Source organism: Pinus tabuliformis, chromosome 2_2 (genome assembly GCF_031772625.1).
Source record: "Pinus tabuliformis cultivar Carrire ecotype Pingquan chromosome 2_2, CPIR1, whole genome shotgun sequence".
NCBI lineage: Eukaryota > Viridiplantae > Streptophyta > Pinopsida > Pinales > Pinaceae > Pinus > Pinus tabuliformis.
Genome location: NC_142300.1, coordinates 581,582,721 through 581,602,604, shown reverse-complemented (window position 1 = coordinate 581,602,604; position 19,884 = coordinate 581,582,721). Strand labels below are relative to the sequence as shown.

Sequence of the window (19,884 nt, the reverse complement as noted above, 5' to 3'; positions counted from 1 at the left end):
AAAGTATCTAACAACCTTTCAAAATACATATGTTGGAATTCTCACTAGGGATTGATACAAATCCTAGATTTCAAAGAATCAATCAAATTCAATCACAACTTAGTTATTAACCTGACCAACTTCCACTAGGGTTAGTTACAACCCTTATTCTTTCAATCAACCATCAATCAATCACTAACATGACCAACTACTACTAAGGTTAGTTGCAAACCCTAGATTTCCAAGCAATCATCATACTCAACCAAAAATTTAAATTTCAACAATTTCTTCACAAATCTCAAATTATCATATAGTCAACATTCATCAGAGATTTTTACTTCAACTAAGGTTCAACTCCAAAACCCTAGAATTCCATTTTCACAAATTCAACAATGTTATACAAATCTCAAATCATCATATTTCAGAGATTTTACTTTGACTAAGGTTTAACTCCAAAACCCTAGAAATACATAGATCTCAGATTGTTATATTTCAGAATCAACAATGTCACTACTAGGATTTAATTGCAAAACCCTAGATTTTTATTTTCCAACAATCATCTAAACATATTTCAGATTGTTATATCACACATACTAGATAATTTAAACTTCACTAGGGTTTAGCTACAACACCCTAGATTTCTAGATATCATTATCCTAGAATCTCAGACAGGGACTTCCATTAAATCCTAAGACTCATGACCATCAATGACTAGGTCAGCACACATATCTAGGAATTCATAACCATAAATAAGCATATCATATGTCCAATAACATAAGTACTTTTTACCTAGACCAACCTAGGACTTCCACCAAAAGGATATATCTGTGTATGTGCCTAGATTTTATCACCATGAAACATACATTTCATATCATGTGTTACTCAAACCCAACTTCACAACAATATGAAATAAGAGTTAGACACAATCATTTCGATTATACTAGGGTTTGATCCAACAAACACACACATACCAAGAAAACATTTCTAAGACAATGTAAAGTTCTTGTTCACACATTCCACCACACCCTAATGAGCTAGGGTTCCAGTGTAGAACACAACAAACCCTACATTACCAAAACCTCAAAGGTTCTTGGATTTTAGACCTTATCATTCCATCCTAACAAGTTAGGATTTTCCGATCATACCAAAATCCCAACATGACATCATCAATAAAGATTTCAACTAACATTTCACAATAGCCCTAATCAGCTTAGGGTTTCAGACATTCACACTAGCATACCCTTCGGTTAGGGCTTTCTAGAACCTGTCTAGGGTTCTACAAGAACAAATAAGAGTGGGGTGGGTAGATTTATCAAGAGATGAATCACCCAAACAAGAATCACTAAGATTCAATACCGCTAGTCATAATAGAGTCAGTAATAGATCATCAAATGAATAATCCTTTCAATTAATGTATTCAAAGCATACCTTTGTTTCTTGACTAACCTTGTCTTGAGAGATCCTCCTTGTAGATGTTTTCCTAATCAAGACAACAGAGAGAGAAAAGTGATTAGTATTCAATATAATCAAAACTAAACGAATACATGAACCCAAAACTGGAAATACATGAGATACTTATCTTTGGGAGTAGTTGGGAGCTCCCTCCAAAGCTTGAGGGAAACCTAAAAACTTCAAACTGTTGAGACCTGCAACAAATGCACCCAAGGTGGTGTAAATCCTAATAGAGCAGTGATCACCAGTTCGTTGTCTGGAACAATTTCATTGATGGCCAGGAGATCATCCTTGAGTCTAACTATCTTCACAAAGAAGGTTGCCATAGTATCTTCTTTAGTCATCTTTGTAGTCCTCAACTTATTCTTCAAACTTGCTACTTAACCAATGTTCTTAATTGTGAACATCTTCGACTAGGCTTCATACATCCCCTGAGCATGATCGATGTTAGGTATGAATGGGACAAGATTGTATTTTATCCCTTCTACCATTAGAATTATAGCCACTAATTTTAAATCCCTGAATTTCGCTTTGTCGACATCATTGGCTTCTTCTGTAGGCTTCTTTACATTTCCTTTTTACCAAATCCAACACCTTGTTCTTCTCGAGGATTAGGCCAATCCTCTTCTTCCAGGATCTGATGTTTTATGCTCCTTCAAGTTTGTTCTCACCCTTGATTGAGTTAGACATCTTCCTTGAATATAATAAACTCCTTCCCTGAGATAGTGCCTAAGAATGGATTTGCCTTTTTCTTCTTTCTTCACCAAACCTTTGATACCATGTTAGAAAATTAGAAAGACAGTGGAGATTTTCTTGATCTTGATAATTACTTGTGATATTTCTTATTATTACGATTCTTTATATCTTCCTTCTTTAGTTCATCAAGCAATTACCAAAAGCAGTAGTACATAAAACAATAGACACAAGATGTAGGCACATGCCAGGGAAAAGCCCCCCTCGAGGGGAAAACCTAGTCAAGATAATTCTTCTTTTGTATTTTTTGAGGCTCTTCACCCTAGACCTTGACTAAGCTTTCCCTCCACACCAAGTCAGCCTCCCAAAATTTCGACCTCTTTCCAACAACTTCGACTAGGGTAGCAACTCTCGACAACTAACAGCTTCCGGCAGTAGTCCAACTTGGAAGACTTTGATCTCCCAATCCAGAGCATGAAACAAAGAGAGACCAGCACCGAAATTTCGATTTGCTTTGTCTCCTTAGACTCGCCCAAACTTGCATCTACTTCGGCTTCCTGACAACAGACTTTCCACCTTTTCCCAGCTACAAGAGAACTTTGCACTTCTGCCCAGTAGCAAGAGAGTTCGAACTTAATGAGAGAATGATTCTCTAAATGAATTCAGTGTGCTTCCTTTTACATGCTTCTTGAGGGGTTGAATGTGTCCTTAGGCTGACCTGATATTCTCTTAGGCCAACATGGTGTGGAGGTTACATAATTCATATTTGACTCAATACTTAACCTTTTTACATGATTCAAAAGCCCAAGAAGGGTCTCTTCAAATGTACAATAATTGTATAGACTCAGAATAAATCCTAGAAGTCCTCAATGGGGACTTTGACCTAAAACATGGTGACCCAAGCATGAAACCCATGTTTTATTAAGTCACAATAATAATAATAATAATAATAATAATAATAGTTCTTTTCTTTATTCTTTTGACAAGTACATTACATAATGACTCAAGTACATTATTGAAGACCTAACATAGTTTCTTTTTCCAATAGTTTGGGCCAAGGTTGAGTAGGGACAGGGTAGTGAAGAGGAAATAGATATAGGATAGGAGCATAAGACATTAGGCCGAGGTACAAGAGGCTGGTTTTGAGCTAGAAAAGGAGGATTCTCACAGTAAGGTTCGCAATTTTTCTGTGTAAAGTGCAGGCTGGTGTGAAAATTCTATCATTGCAGCAACTGATTTACTTTTCCTACGTATTTCATCATAAGTTATTCATGAAATTACTTCAATAAACATTAAAATAAATACTGCTGTAGATATCACACAGTAATATGGAAACAAACATATGCACACATTGACACAATTATTTTGGACTAATGTCCTCGGAAAAACCTAATTTGGGAAAACCGGTGCAGCAAGGGAGGATTTTATTATTCAACATTTTCTAGTACAACAGGGTGCCAAATTGGCTTACCCACAGATAGACAAATTTCCAGCACTTCTTCTGAACCCAGTGTAGGCCCTACTGACCTTTGCGTCAGCCTGAAACCCTCTACGTCAGCTTGAAACCCTCTGCGTCAGCCTAAAACCCTCTGCGTCATCCTAAAACCCTTTGCGTCAGTCTACTGAGGCTCTGCGCAGTCTCTATGACCTTCTACGTCACTCTTGCAGCCTCTGCGTGGATGACGCAGGCCCTTCTGGCTCTGCGTGGCTTCCTTTGGCTCTGTGTCTGCCTCTTCTGCCTCTGCGCTGATCTCTCGTCTCTCTGTTCCATACTTGCTGCCTCCTGACTGCTCTCCAGACCACTGGTTCAATTTCTCAGCAAACCTTGCTCCAGAAATTGAACTGATTGGTCTCCCTCAGTGTATCCTCCAAGTGACCCTCAAGCATTCTCTTACACTTTCCTTGTTGACAAATCAACGACTGAGATTAAGTCCCTAATCAACGACTAAGATTAAGTCCCTAATCAACGACTAAGATTAGATCTGGCTTGATCCATGTCTTTTTGACCATTCTAACACAGTTTCATATTAATACACATTAATATTTTATTTTCCCTCTCCATTAAAAATATCAATTATTTTAATTTCTCCTGAACTGTTTAGAATCTGCCCAAACCCTTTCTGGGTATTGGAGATCTCATGTGCCCCAACCTCTCCACCAAATTTCATGGCTAGAACACATCTGATGCTACCCCAAATCAACACTCCCTCTTAGCGAGCACTGTGCTCTAGTAATACTCCTCACTGAGTATCACCTTGATCATCCGACATCGGTCCCTATGCTGATGTTAAGCCTCCTTGCCCAACATCCTTTGCACTGCTGCATCCTGTTCTGCTGCCTATGACTCTGCTACTGCCACTGCTACATCTGTACGACAGCTCCCTCTGCATCCGTGCTACTATTGGTCCTTTCTCCCAACACTGCATCCGCACTGCAACTCCCTCTACATTTGTGCTGCTGCTAGTCCTTTCTCCCAACACTGCATCCGCACTGCAACTCCCTCTTCATTCGTGCTGCTAACACACTACTTTTGAAAGGGGTTCTTTACCATCCCCATCTTTTCCCTGTAGTAGTCAAATTTTGACTTTCCAAAGGCCTTGGTGAGGATATTTGCCATTTGTTCTCCTGTATGAGTGTAGCTCAACTGTACAGCTCCTTGTTGGGCACAGTCTCTGACAAAGTGACATCGGATATCAATATGCTTTGACCTATCATGGAATACTGGATTTTCAGAGAGTTTGATGCAACTCTGATTATCACACATGATCCTGGTCACCTCCATATTTCTTCTGAATAGGTTTACCAGCAGTTTTCTAAGCCATATGGCCTCACACGAAGCTGTGCTTGCTGCCATATATTCAACCTCAGACGAGCTTAGAGCCACAAACTTTTGTTTCCTACTGCACCAGCAGGTCATTCCTGATCCAATGTTGAAATAGTACCCAGAGGCACTTTTTCGATCCATTGAACTACCTGCCCAGTCTGCATCAGTAAATCCACTCAACCTGATATCCTTCCCCTTGGTGTATAAGAGCCCATAATCAACTGTTCCCTGTAAATACCTGAGAACGTGTTTGACCACTGCCCAGTGTGCCCTCCTTGGTTCCACCATGTACTGACTGAGGGTGTTGACAACGTAGCAAATATTTGGCCTGGTATTGACCAAATACATCAGGGACCCTATGAGTTGTCGGTATAGGGTGGGATCGACATCCTTGTTTTTTGATGCATCAATCTTCTTCCAGTTGGTGACCATTGGCGTAGCCATAGGTCTAGAGTCTCCCATACCGAACCATTTCAGGATCTCTGTAGCATACCTCCCTTGCCCAAGGAAGATTTCGCCTTTCTGCGGCCAAACTTCCAACCCTAGGAAATAATACATTCGTCCCAGATCCTTCATATCAAACTCTGTGGCTAGATTCTTCTTGCAATCCTCAATGAGTCTAGATGATCTTGTCAGGAAGAGATCATCCATATATAATACTAAGATAAGTGGCGTGTTTTGTACGACTAGATAGTAGAGATTTGGATCCGCGTCACTCTTGACAAACCCCATCTTCTGCAAGTAGCCATCTATTCGACCATACCACGCTCTTGGTGCCTGTTTCAGCCCATACAAGGCTTTCTTCAGTCTGCCTACATGAGACTTCTTCTCATGAGTTTCAAAGCCTTCTGGTTGTTCAATGTATGCCTCTTCTTCTATTACCCCATTCAGAAATGCCATCTTGACGTCCATTTGATGGATCTCCTATCCCATCTGGGCTGCAAGAGATGTCACAGTCCTAATAGATGTATACTTGGCTACCAGGGCGAAGGTTTACTCATAGTCAATCCCTTCCTTTTGAGCATACCCCTTAGCCACAAACCTGGCCTTGTATTTTTCAACATTGTCGTCTGCAACATATTTGATCTTGTAGATCCATCTTGAACCTACCAAATATCTGTCTTGAGGCCTTGACACCACCTCCCAGACATCTTTTACCATTATGGAGTTACACTCCTCCACCATCGCATCTAGCCAAACCTGATGCTGAGCTGCCTCCTTGAAACTGGCAGGCTCCCCATCCTGAGCTACTAACGCTTGATACCTGTCTGGCTGTTTTCGCTCCCTCTTACTGTTCCTTGGCTCTCCGATGAAGTTCTTTGCATCACGCAGAATCTGACGAAGTTCCTTGTTGGTTCTTCCTCTGCCAACAGGTGCTTCTGTTCGCTCCTCCTCCTCATCTTGAGAATCTTCTTGACCTGAGGAAGAATTCTTCACTTCCGTTGGTTGAAGAGGCATGACCAATGGATCCTCTTTCGACTGCTTCTCGGAAGGCATTTCATGAGATGTTCTGAAAGCTTTGTCCTCCATGAACTTTACATCTCGTCATACTAATACCTTCCTGCTCCCTGGAAGATAGATTCTGTATGCCTTAGCGTTCTCGCTATATCCCACCAGATACCCCTTTTCTGCAGTCTGATCCAGCTTCTTCCTCGTTTCTTCGGGTATGCGATAATATGCTAAACTCCCAAATATCCTGAAATGACTGACTTCAGGTGTCTTCCTAGTGAAGACTTTCTTTGGAGTAATCTTGCCCAATGCCCGATGAGGAGTCCTGTTTTGAATGTAGACAGCTGTGTTGCATGCTTCTGCCCACAGGAATTTTGGCATATCCTAATCTTACAGCATGGCCCTAGCTGCTTCTACAATAGTCTTGTTTTTCCTTTCTGCCACCCCATTTTGCTCCGGATTGTAGGGAGTTGTCCACTCTCTTCTAATGCCCTCCTTAGCGCAATAATCAATGAAGTCCTTATCGGCATACTCTCCACCATTATTTGAGCGCAAGACTTTTATTTTCTTATTAGTGAGATTCTCCACTAGAGCCTTGAACTCCTTGAATCGACAGAAAACCTCATCCTTGGTTTTCAGAAAATAAATCCAAGTTTTCCTCGAGTGGTCATGAATGAAGGTAAGGAAATACTTGACACTGCTGAGAGCTTTGACGGACATAGGTCTGCAGATATCTGAGTGTATCAATCCTAGTACACTATTGGCCCTGTGGTTGCTCCTAGGAAATGCCGCCTTGGTATACTTTCCTAGAGTGCATCCCCTGCATACATCATCTCATTCCGTACTCAGATTCGAAACTCCTGTTACAGTGCTCTTGAGAATTCTCAGAGATCCATGGTGCAAGTGACCCATCCTTCTGTGCCATAGTTCGTTCAAGTCTTTGTCCCCATGACTGCCTATTAGTGCCATCGAAGATTCTAGTTGTAATTTATACAACCGATTACTTTTGATCTCGATTTGCACTTTCTTTTTCCAGCTTAGGTGTTTGACGTATACCTTTCCTTGATGAAATAGACGTCATAGCCCTTGCCTTGTAGTTGTGACATGGAAAGTAAGTTCATCCCCAATCCTGGTACATGCAACACATTTGTGGCACGAAACCGCTCTCCCGATTCTGTCTGAAAAATTATGCTACCCTTTCCTACTGGAGTACACTTTTCCTTGTTCACCATGGTGATCTGAAAGTTCATCTTCTCTTCTCGATATTCTGAGAAACACTCCCTGATTCTCGTCATATGCCATGAGGCTCCACTATCTATATACTATACTTCTGATGATGCAACACTTGTCATGCATGCCACTTCTTCTCCAACCTGGAAGCCGACAGAGAGAAATCGAAATCTCTCTCTCTTGTGCAATCTTCTGAAACTCTGCGTGAGTCCCCTAAGGTGGATGCCTCTACATCGTGGTCTCGACCCATAACTGATTTTCCCTTTCTGTCTCTGATTACTTCCTCTGATACCATGTGAAAATTCTATCACTATAGCAACTGATTTACTTTTCCTACTTATTTCATCATAAGTTATTCACGAAATTACTTCAACAAACATTAAAATAAATATTGCTGCAAATATCGCACCGTAATATAGAAACAAACATATGCACACATTGACACAATTATTTTGGACTAATGTCCCTGGAAAAACCCAATGTGGGAAAACCGGTGCAGCAAGGTTGGATTTTAATATTTAGCAATTTTCTAGTACAACACGGTGCCAAACTGGCTTACCCACAGATAGACAAATTTCCAGCACTTCTTTTTAACCCAGTGTAGGTCCTACTGACCTTTGCATCAGCCTGAAACCCTCTCTGTCAGCCTATTGAGGCTCTGTGCCGCCTCTCTGACCTTTTGCGTCACTCCTGCAGCCTATGCGTGGATGACGCATGCCCTTTTGGCTCTACGCAGCCTCTGCTGCCTCTGCGTGGCTTCCTCTGGCTCTACGTCTGCCTCTGCGATGATCTCCCATCTCTTTGTTTTGTACTCGCTGCTTCCTAACTGCTCTCCAGACCACTGGTTCAATTTCTCAGCAAACCCCGCTCCAGAAATTGAACTGACTAGTCTCCCTCAGTGTATCCTGCAAGTGACCCTCAAGCCTCCTCTTATACTTTCCTCATTGACAAATCAACTACTGAGATTAAGTCCCTAATCAACGATTAAGATTAGATCTGGCTTGATCCATGTCTTTTGGACCATTCTAACACAGTTTCATAGTAATACGCATTAATATTTTATTTTCCCTAAGTTTAGACTTAGGGTCTCCATTAAAAATATTAATTATTTTAATATCTCCTGAACTGTTTAGAATCTGCCCAAACCCTTTCTGGGTATTGGAGATCTTACGTGCCCCAACCTCTCCACCAAATTTCATGGCTAGAGCACATCCGATGCTACCCCAAATCAACAAACAGTTTTGGGGGTCGAGTTACCTAGTAGGCCTCCCAAAATAAGGCCGAATTTCCTTGTGACATTTGCACACGAGGAAGGTTCCTTTTTGTGGGTTTTTCTATTGTATATTGCAGGTATAATGATGCCCTACGCAAAGCCGCATACCTCAGGAAATTGCAAGACTGATTTGTAGTGTTTGGAGGGCTAGTGCAGAACATCTTCTAGGAAGAAAGGGTGCATGATTGGGTCGAAGTATTGGACAATGGTTGGAACATCCAAACAACAAATTCATCATCAGAAGTTGCATAGGTGCCAAGGTCAAGAGGAGCAACAAAAGGTTGTAGAACAAGGTATGTTATCCTCTTGAATTGACGTGTTTTTCTTGTGGATGGTTGTCCTAGTTTAGGACAGAAGTTGAAGGTCATCTTAAGGTTGTTTGGAGGGCAGCAAGTAGATGATCTTGGGAGCCCTAAGTGCAGTCATTGAAGGACTAATGAGCTGCTAGGAGAGGCAGATTTGAAGGATGCTTAGGACTGATCTAAGTAAATAATTTTTTCTTCAAAAGAGGGTTTCACTCAGTTTGCACCAAAATGTTGTCAATTAATGGTAATGTTAAATTCTTAAAGTAAATTTCACATAAATTTTTAACATTACCATTAATTGCTTCGAGATTTTTGAGAGTGGTTCCAACGACATTGAACTTCATATGGAGAATGTATAATTACATATCCCCTTCAAAATTCAGCAGTCCGAATAGTGTTCAAGATTTCAAGATTGTTAGGATTGTAGCATTTTCATTAGATTCTATCATGTATGAGGATATGGAATTGGTAGTTAATCAAGAGAACCAAGCCCTTTATCTACCTTGGTGTTTGTGATTTTGATTGTTGCACTCCTCTATGGTGGCCTTTGCAAAAACTTGTTGATTTTTTGTAGTAGCGGGAGGTTTTCTTACATGCCTAAGTCAGTGTTGAAGAAAAATCAAAATAAATTTATTTTAGGGGCATCAAGTCGGCCCAACCACATGAAAGGGTGTCCCTTGGGCTAATGCACCCCCATTTGACTAGTATATATACATGATGTGACACTTCATTTTCATCATCAATCATTGAACGTCTTCTCTCTTCTAGAGCAGCCGCATGTGTGGCATAAAGAGGCCGAGTTGACGATAGTTTGATTGAGTAATCAGTTTGAACGTTGACCAGAGTTGACCGCAGGGCCGAAGTTTGACTATTTTACCAGCATTGACTTCTGTGTATTTTGTCTGGTTTGCCCAGCATTGACTTGCTGGAATTTAACAAGGTTTGACTAGAATTTTGACTTGGATTTTTTCATAGATTTCCAAACAAATTGGATTTGTAAACCTTGCAGAAGAATGATTTCTCCTAGAGGAAAAGTTGCTGGGTTTTCTCCTAATGTTGGGTTTCCCAGGGTAAATTTGTTGTCTCTTTGTGCATTGCTGTCTTTCTTTGATCTTTACTGTTTCCACTGCATTTATTGTTGATATTTTCTGAAGAGTAATTGCTCAATTATATCAATGGCATAATAATACTGTGTGAAGAATCATGAGGTAGTAATTATCTAGTAGAAAATAGTATTCTATTGTGCTCTTGTAGAAAATTCAACAAAATGTACTGTTTACTCAATCCAAAATCATTGATTAGGCATGTTAAGCTTTTTGTAACATATTTTAAAGTTTGGCATGAGGTGGTTTCAACAAAATTGGGTGGTGTTGATTAATGTCTCTGGAGGATTGAGGTAGAGGCAAATGGTGATACTAATTATGTGGATCTCAATGTAAGTGATCGTGGAACATTGCTCGTCATTTAAATGTTCTTACCCATTTATTCATAATGATTTATTTCCATGTTTATATAACGTTTCCCTATTTCAAAATTTTTGGGGGTCATGTTTCTAGTGTGTTTCCTTTTTGGAAACGCATACTAGTTTCCCCATATCATGCAACTCATGGTTATTGCTTGTCCCCATATCGGTATTAAAGTCAAATAGAAGGACGACATCCCCTAGTGAGGAATATTAAGAGATCTCCATATATTATTCAAGCCACACTCCTCAATTGTATAAATGATGAAAATCAAAATAAGTGGAGGAAAACAGGGAGGGTTTGTGGAACGAACAAAGTTCGTTCTTCAGGTTAAATACTCCAGAAGACTTGGAATATGTAGATCTTCATTGAGGATACAATAATATATATTAAAATGTATGAATAAGAATGATGATACAAATGAGAGTGAGGGGCCTGCTTATATACTAGTCAGGTGCCTTTTCGTGGAAGGTCATGTCTCATTTAGACATGCCTCTTCAGTACTAATTAGTAATTAACAAATCATTATTACAATTATTGCCATTATATATATATATATATATATATAGATATATATGTTATCTATATACATTTTATTCATAACATTGCCTTCCTCTTCAAAAAGCTTTGTCCTCAAAGCTTGTTGATGAAAGGGCTTGATCTCTTTTACTATTACAGATGTTTTCACATCTCGAGATTGTCATCTTCGTCGATACAAATTGATATGATCCTTGGAGTGATATATAAAATTGTCGCACGGAGGAAGGATTTCACCATCCTAAATTAATCTTTTGTGAAATCTTTCTATTATTGGAAATTTGTGATGCACTGTTATCACTTGAGTGGATTGCACTGACATTAGTATTCTTCAGAACATCAATTTGGTGTCTTTGTTCTAAATACGTAACTTGAGTGAGTTGTCTACTTTCGTGATTCAGGTGTCGATAAGGAATTCTAGTGATTTGATTTTCTCTCATTTTGTTTGTGTCGTTTTTTTGATTTATTTGAAGTGCTTGATTTCCTTTAGTTATGAAAGTTGATGGTTGACTTCTGGATCTTCACTTGAATCTTTTGTTGCTGGAACTGCAATTTCTGAGTACATCTTTACTTCAACTAGTTTGTCCTCTTCTTGAGTTGTGATATTGAATGGATCGGTATTTGTTCCTATTTCTTGCACTTGGGCTGAAGACTTCGACATTTTTTTCGTGATAAGTTCTTCTAATTTGTTTTTCAATGATTTCTTATCATCTTTAAGTTTCTGAATCTGAGTGAGTAGACTTTCATTATGGCTTCTGAGACATAAGAGTTCCTCATTTTCTGAATCAACTTTATTTTGGTCTTCAAGTTTCTCTTCTTTTAAACACTTGATTTGTTCTAATAACCTTTGGTTGAGGTTCTTTAAGCATAAACTTTCCTCTTCTTTCCCTGATAGACATTTGTTGAGTTTCTTTTCAAAAATTTCCTTTTTTTGTTCTAACTAGTGTTTCTTAGCTTTACATTTCCTCACTTGTGTAAGGAGTTTCTGATTATGCTCCTTCAAACATGAATTTTCCTTATTTTTGTTGGATATGACTTCTTCAAGCTCTTTTTGCTTCTTTGATACTATTTCTGGATTCTCTTGAAACATTAGTTTCACAATATACTTAAGATCTTTTGATGAAGGCATTATCAGTTCTGATTTCGTTGTCATGTCTTGGAACACGACCATCTTATTCTTGTAAGGGAACATCAAGAATTTGTTTTCTGTGTTTAGAATGAACGTACCTAATTCGTTGAAACAAGGTCGACTGAGAATTATGTCAACCTCTTTGTTAAGCATAGTTATGACACAAAATTCACATATGTACTCATAATGATCAATTGTCACTTGTACATCATTAATTTCATATTCTTTTCTGCCATAAAGACCACCTCCTTTGCCTATATTTGGCTTTAGAATTAATAGTTGATTTGCCAAATTAATATTAATGTAATTATCCTTGATATTTGGATTAAGAACGATACTAATCTCTTTCCTTTGGATACACCCTTTTAATATAATTAATCTAAAATCTACGATTGGAATACCTTTATAGGAGAATATTCCTTCTTTTGTTTTCGAATTAGACTCCATCTTTTCTTCTTCGGATGAGCCTAGGGTTTTTAAAAGTAACCCCTTTAACTTTTATTTTTCTGAATTATATATTTTTTTCCCACTTTAGAAAAAGTTAACATAGCTCCACTATTTAAATAAACTACACCTTATATTTATTATAATGCTTTTAGAAAGTACTCTTCCTGTGTTATAACTTGTTATTGTTATGTCTCTTTATAGTTCTAGATTTAACCCTTTATAAACTTTAATATATGGATCTTTCAAGTAACCTTTTATAATAATACCCGCTTTGTACTTATATATATTTTCAATAATTTTATGACTTGAACTTTTCTTTAAAATACCCCTTTATAATATAATACTTATCTTTATATATATATATATATATTTTTTTTTTTTGAAAAGTTACGACCCTAGTGAAACGTGGCTATTCACCTCACCTCTTTGGGGTATAATATAAAATATATGTTCACTTATGTGTTTTTCACTCAGCTAATTTTCTCCACGTAAAAAGTAAAACTTACCATTCACATAAAAAGATTTTGTATTCCTTTTGTTTTTCTTTTACCTTGAAAATACCATGTGTAATTACCATGGGTTGCTAAAACCACGAGCTTGTAAACCACTTAATGAAGAATCAAGATAATATTATCTACTCTTCCTTCTTTTACGTATAGTTAGATATTTGGAAAGATTCCCTTTTAACTTTATCATGCACTTTTTGTCAATGATGTAGAACCTTTTTATATATATGAATGTTCTCCTTCAAAATTTACACAGGACTATATATATATATCTTTTTATTTAATAGCATATTTTTATATGATATTTTTCTTTAATTTTTTTAATCTTTATATGTATATTTTTTTTTTCTTTGACTATCTTCTTTTTTTCTTTATTTTTATTTTTTGTTTAATGGCCAAAGCCCTGGATGACGAAATTGGCGAAAGAGAGAAATTCCAAACTCTGAGCGAAACGCTTCAATTACACAACAACAAGGTTGATGGGAGGTTGATGGCCAAAGGCTTGGATGGAGAACACAAATCTGTGTAGCGGTTGAGCAACCAGAGGATCAAACTGCTTTGATACCAAATGGAACGAACAAAGTTCGTTTTTCAGGTTAAATACTCCAGAAGACTTGGAATATGTAGATCTCCGAGGATACGAGAAAATATATTAAAACGTATGAATAAGAATAATGATACAAATGAGAGTGAGGGGCCTGCTTATATACTAGGTCATGTCTCATTTAGACATGCCTCTTCAGTATTAATTAGTAATTAACTAATCATTATTACAATTATTATCATTATTTATATTTATGTTATTTATATACAGTTTATTCATAGCAGTTTGAGATATGTAGAACATCCAAATATGAATAGTCGATGTCCTGATGAGCAAGACATAATCAACCATGCTAGCTCCCTCATTTTGGGGGAACCAATAGTACTTGCTAAAGTTTGGGAAGTGTGGGATTCCATCAAGTATAAGAAGATCACGGGACTCTCCCAATTGGATGAGGTGTCTTCTAGATGTTGTAATTGGAAACTACCCATCCTTTGAATATCTTTGCAATACAAAATCCCAAAATCCTATAATTATTGCTCATGGATGCAAAGCTCATCCTTAGTGAGGTGATGAATTGGTATTTGGTGGCTACCCATATGGGCATTGAAGTCGTTAAAAAGGATGCTAACACCCAATGAGGAATAATAAGAGTTCTCCAATTATAAATCAAGGTACAGGTCCCCATTTGTATGAATGATGGAAGTAGAAGTACTTGGAGGAAGTGAAGGAGGGGGTGAGAGATGTGGAACACCTGTATTATCAAGATCGTTATATCTAGGACACAATCAACCATGCTGGCTCCCCTATAGCAAGGGAAGTAAGTGGACTTGTTGGGTGTTTGGAAAGCGTAGTGTACTTGTTGATGTTTTCAAAGCATGGAGTTTTATTGAGTATAAGAAAACTGGAACTCACCTAGTTGGATGAGGTATCTGCCATATTCTGTAACAGGAAATTGCCTGTCCTCTGAACTTCTCTGCAACCCAAAATTCTCTAATTATAATTCATGGAGGCAAAGCTCATCCTTAGTGAGTTCATGAATTGATGTTGTCAGGTTGCCAAATTTGCATTAAAGTAACCTAAAAGGATGGCATCACACATTGAGGAATAATAAGAGTTTTGCATATATAAATCAAGGCACACGTCCCCTTTTTTATAGAAATGATGAACATTGAACTACCTAGAGGAAATTAGCAAGCCACATTGAAGATATCTGAACTGGGAGGTGGACTTCTTTATGCTAAGATCCACTTGTATCTAGAAGGAAGCCTTTGACCTAAAACAATCTTTAGGCTTAAGAATGTAAAATGACTGATCACATGAAGAATGCCTACGTACAAGTAGAGATGTTAAAGCATTAAAAATGCCTGAATTACAAAATACCTAAAACTTCGTAGGATGTGAGTCTTAAACAGTCATTGGAAAGGGGGTGATGACAGATATGTCGATAACTAAACTTTTTCACGACTTTAATTTCTAAACAGAACTCTCATATGGAATAAGAAACTAAATATCAACAAACTCAAACCAAGGTCACACAATTTATATCATGGAAGCGGGAGATGAACTACACCAAAAGTTGACAGGGAAGAATGCAAATGTAAATATGTAGCTGCAATGAAGTTGGATATGAACAATATGTTTCTGGGAAGTACCCAGCATGTTATGGCTTTCTGAACAAGTATGAATTAATGGAGAGTAATTATATTTCATTGATATCTAACAAGATTAAATAGTCTATTATACATGAATATTAATAACAAAGATTTGGGGCCAGGGAACTGCTCTACATTTTGTCTGGTGAATGTTGCAGTATTGGCTGGCACGTCTGATGAAGTTGCAAGACTGCTGTGACCTCATGTGCTTATCTCATTTGTCTTGTCAAGTCTTAATGTATTTTTCAGTGAAATAATTACAGTAGTCAATTTACAAACTGAACCCCAATTTTCCATGAGTGTTTCACACACTTCTGATGTATTTAATTCTGTTATTTAGAATTCAGAAATATTGATGCAAATATTGATTTTAAGATATTATCATTTTTGGTATTAGTATACTGATGAATCACACTTAACTCACACATGTTTTCTCTTGCTGAAGATGAGATATAGAAACATGTTGGTTATTGTACAAGGTTATTTTTACTTTTGTTTACTCCATTTGCTTACTTCGTCTATGGGGCTGGCAGTGGTGATGGGACCCTTTCTGTTTGCAATCTTCGTAAAAATAAGGTATGTGATAGACTAGAAAGATTGTATCCAGTTTAATGCCTTTAATTGGTAAGAATTCATGTTCATTTTTGTAGTGATACCATTTAATTAAATTCTTTGTACCCTAGGTCCATGCCCGATCTGAATTTTCAGAAGATGAACTGCTTTCAGTGGCCTTGATGAAGGTAGTTCTTGAACCTTGATTTTTAATTTTGGAGTTACATTTGGGATCATCTTGACATTTTTTTTTCTATATAATACTACCTAAGCACCCACGGGGATTTGAACCAGTGACCTATCGCAAGGAGTGTCTTAACAGTACACCCATTCACCGTCAATCCAAAGCCCCGTGCGCGGGATCATCTTGACATTAAAATCAATAGTTAATACAATTGAAAAGGGGAACAATGTGATAAACCATATAAGTACAGAAGAATTTGATTACTATGCGCAGATGGAGCCTTTTGGATTAAATTTGCCAATCTGCTAGAATCTGACTGCAAAAAATGCCATTTTCCTTTAAAGTTTATTGGTTCCTGATTATGAAAATTGCAAGATGATCTATTGTACGTAAGTCTTGATGGAGTCTGAATTCTATTCTACCACTTCAGTTGGGAGATCCAGCTTGCCATTTCCTTGTTTCTTATATACAGAGTCCAAAAACCTGTTCTGTAAATGTGTTGGCACTGTAAGAAAGCTATCAGCTTTCATTCACTCAAATTTTTTGCAATTTTTTTGAAATACAAGGCTCTCTAGTGGTTTGTATCATAGACTTATTGGTAGTTTTCATGTAAACATCCTTTAAAGTGCAGCTGTGTGTAGACTCCAGAGGGTTTAGTTTGTGTCTCAATCTTAACCAAAGAGCAAAGAATATACAGCTCAATGTAATTTTAGGTGTTGTAATTAGGGGTCAGACGGTTAAAACCACCTAACCAACTACGTTTGAGATAAATATGTTACCTATTGTGATTTATGAGATAAATGTATAGTTGCAACATTCATTTTAAAACCTTTGTATTTATTCTCTCTCTCCACTATTGATTGTGTAAATATGTATGTGCACCGTAATGTTGCATGGTGTCAAAATTTGTATTGAACCACATGGTTCATTACAGGAGCATCCAAATAAAACAAGACAAAAAGACAATAAATATAATGTTCAAAGGACAAAATAATTAAAATTAAAATATGATATGATATGCAGTCAAAGACTATCATATTTATGGAATGTAAAGAATTCAACTTATGCTAATGGACATGGACATGGAATGTAAAGAATGTAAAGAATTTGACATACATGCATATTCATGTTTAATATGATTCATTACATACTCCTGAATTAGGGGAATTTTGAGGTAAAAATGGACCTTAAAACAAAAAATGTACTGTCAAAATCAATTGTAAATAACCAATAGGATTCAAGATGATCATGTCAATACTAGGGGTAAATATTTTGGGAGGAAAAAGAAGAAAACTATTTTTTTAATCGTATTTTCGACTTATCTCCTTATAAGGTTACTCAAATGTCAGGTGCAGGGACTTGTTGGATGCGGAATTAGCGCTGACACTTGACGTTTGAGTAAACCTATGAGTAGATAAGTCAAAAATACGAGTAAAAAAAGTATCTTTCTTTCCTTCCCCTTAAAAATTCGTTAATCTTTATTTTATTATTTTCAGTAGGAGGCCCATTTTAGACTTCAAATTTCCCCTAATGGTCGGGGAAGTGCTTCATCCTTGAAGTTCAACATATATCACAAATTAATAGTGGATTGTATTCTTAATTTAATCAATTGGCATATCAATAGCTAGCCTTCTCCCGTTCAGGGGGTCTTTGAAGTTTGGATGCTCTCGCCACCTCCTCCCTAACAAGCAAAAGATGAATGGGATTACTAGGGAGGATATTTATAGGAAATACTTCAGGACACACTTAGAGGGCACCCTTTGAGGGCTTAAGACCCAAGATACCCTTTTATGCCAAGCACTTCCTATAGATTAGAGATGACCTCATAGTGCGGTCCCCTTGCACACTTTGACATTGGATGCATGGACTCAAGATCCCCTTAGGCTAGTTTAGTGTAAGCTCTCGTTAACTTTGGGTGGAAGTCGAGCATCATATTCCATGGAAGGGTGGATTGTTGCCACAACAAGAGACATGGATAGAGGAGTTCTTTGTACAAATTCCTTGGATACTATGAGATACGTGGTTAGTCCCACTTCCTATTTAGGCAGTGTCATAACTCCCTTTCCACTTTTTTTGATATCTAGACTAGCAGTGTTTGGCATTATACTTGGAATAGGTACTCAGGCGTGGATCTCACATCCTCCAAGCCCCCATTCAACTAGAAACCACTCAAAAGATTACATCGTTCTTCTAATTGCTTCTAGTGGAATGGGGCACCAAAAAGCTTGCTAAGAGCAGCACAATTCTAGCCCCTAGATTTGTCAAATCTTGGGAGGCTACGCAACCCTCAGTAGAGAGGCCCATGTGGAGTTGTTATCTAAGGTCTTAGGACAACTTACACCTAACCAGTAGGGAACACCCCTCCATCAATGCAAGATAGCAAATTTCTATCAGTTGGTTGAGCAAACACATGATTAATGAAGGAATAGCTTCACCAATCATAAGTATAAAAGATCCAAATAAGATTGATGAAGCCAAGTTGAAAACCATGAAAGACCTTTCCAGTGCAATGGATGGGGTATATTTAAGTCATAAATTCTCCAAAGATGAGGCAAAGTCAGAAAGTGTTCTTCTATATTGGAAAATATAATAATACGAGATGTTTGTGCCAACATAGTTTTCCAGTATATGATAATATTTAAAAAATCAGGTGATGGCTAGAATGATCATTCAGGGAATATAGAAGCGTCCTCTTTGGATGAGGAGAAAGTTGTAAAGACACCCTAGGATGAGAACAATGAAGAATTTACTACATGGATGACTTGTGCAAGTGATGGATATCATGCTAGGATGTCTTTCAAGGAAGAGGGTGAACAAATGATGAAAGGGGTGAGGGTGGATTGGCAAAGCATCTTACCTGGAAGATAAACACAACTTGATTAGGACAACCGGGAGGAGGACAACTTGATGAGATGTCTTGTTGGGAAAATGTGGATAAGGAATTATAGTGGACCACCTATGAGGATATTTGCAAACAATATGAATGAAGAAATTATGAAGAAAACAACATTCATATGATGACCTACGATTACATCAAGATGTTAAAATCAATCCATTGAGGTGATGAGCATGGCCTATATGCACATAGGAAGGCTTGTATTGACATTTGAATATGAAACATTTGAGGCCATTATTTAAGGGATACATTTTTTAGCAAAAGAGGAGCTTGGTTAGACTCTTTGCTACCAGATTAAATCACTAGTCATTAATAGGAGAAATGACCTCAGTCAAGGATGGTCTATGGGGAATTCATCGTGCAGAGTGTAGTTGGTGATGGTAGACTAACTGGATACAAAGACGTTTACACAATTCAAAAAGAGATGAAAACTTGCCAAAGTGAAGGAGTTCAGGAAGAGAAAAGTGGTAACAGGGCATCTGAAAATATGGAGGAAAGCAACAACATACAAACTTCAAATGAATATAGGACAAAGGGATGCAGTTTCTGACTTAATATTATAGAAATCTGGGAAGAGGAATCTATCTTGAAATAATCACCAACATATAAATTTCCAAATACAAGGCACTAATACAGTCTAATGTCAATTTTGGGGATATAGAGTGAGTTTATGAACTTTACACTAGGAGTAATTGACCCTAGATTTGACATAGTCATCAAATAAGTTTCTTCAAAGATTAAAAGGATGTGCTCTCTCGGGATATCC

At 37.6% G+C, this 19,884-nt stretch overlaps 1 protein-coding gene across 2 annotated transcripts in view; it reads left to right on the top strand.

The window, feature by feature from the left end:
- LOC149194006 (WD repeat-containing protein 55-like) overlaps positions 1-19,884 on the top strand; it is a 229,661-nt gene that overhangs the window by 143,437 nt on the left and 66,340 nt on the right. For both annotated transcript variants that reach the window (XM_089404994.1, XM_089404993.1), the window contains exons 7-8: positions 16,020-16,062; positions 16,170-16,226. In XM_089404994.1, coding sequence (XP_089261120.1) covers positions 16,020-16,062; positions 16,170-16,226 — 100 coding nt within the window. The remainder of the gene's footprint in view (positions 1-16,019; positions 16,063-16,169; positions 16,227-19,884) is intronic.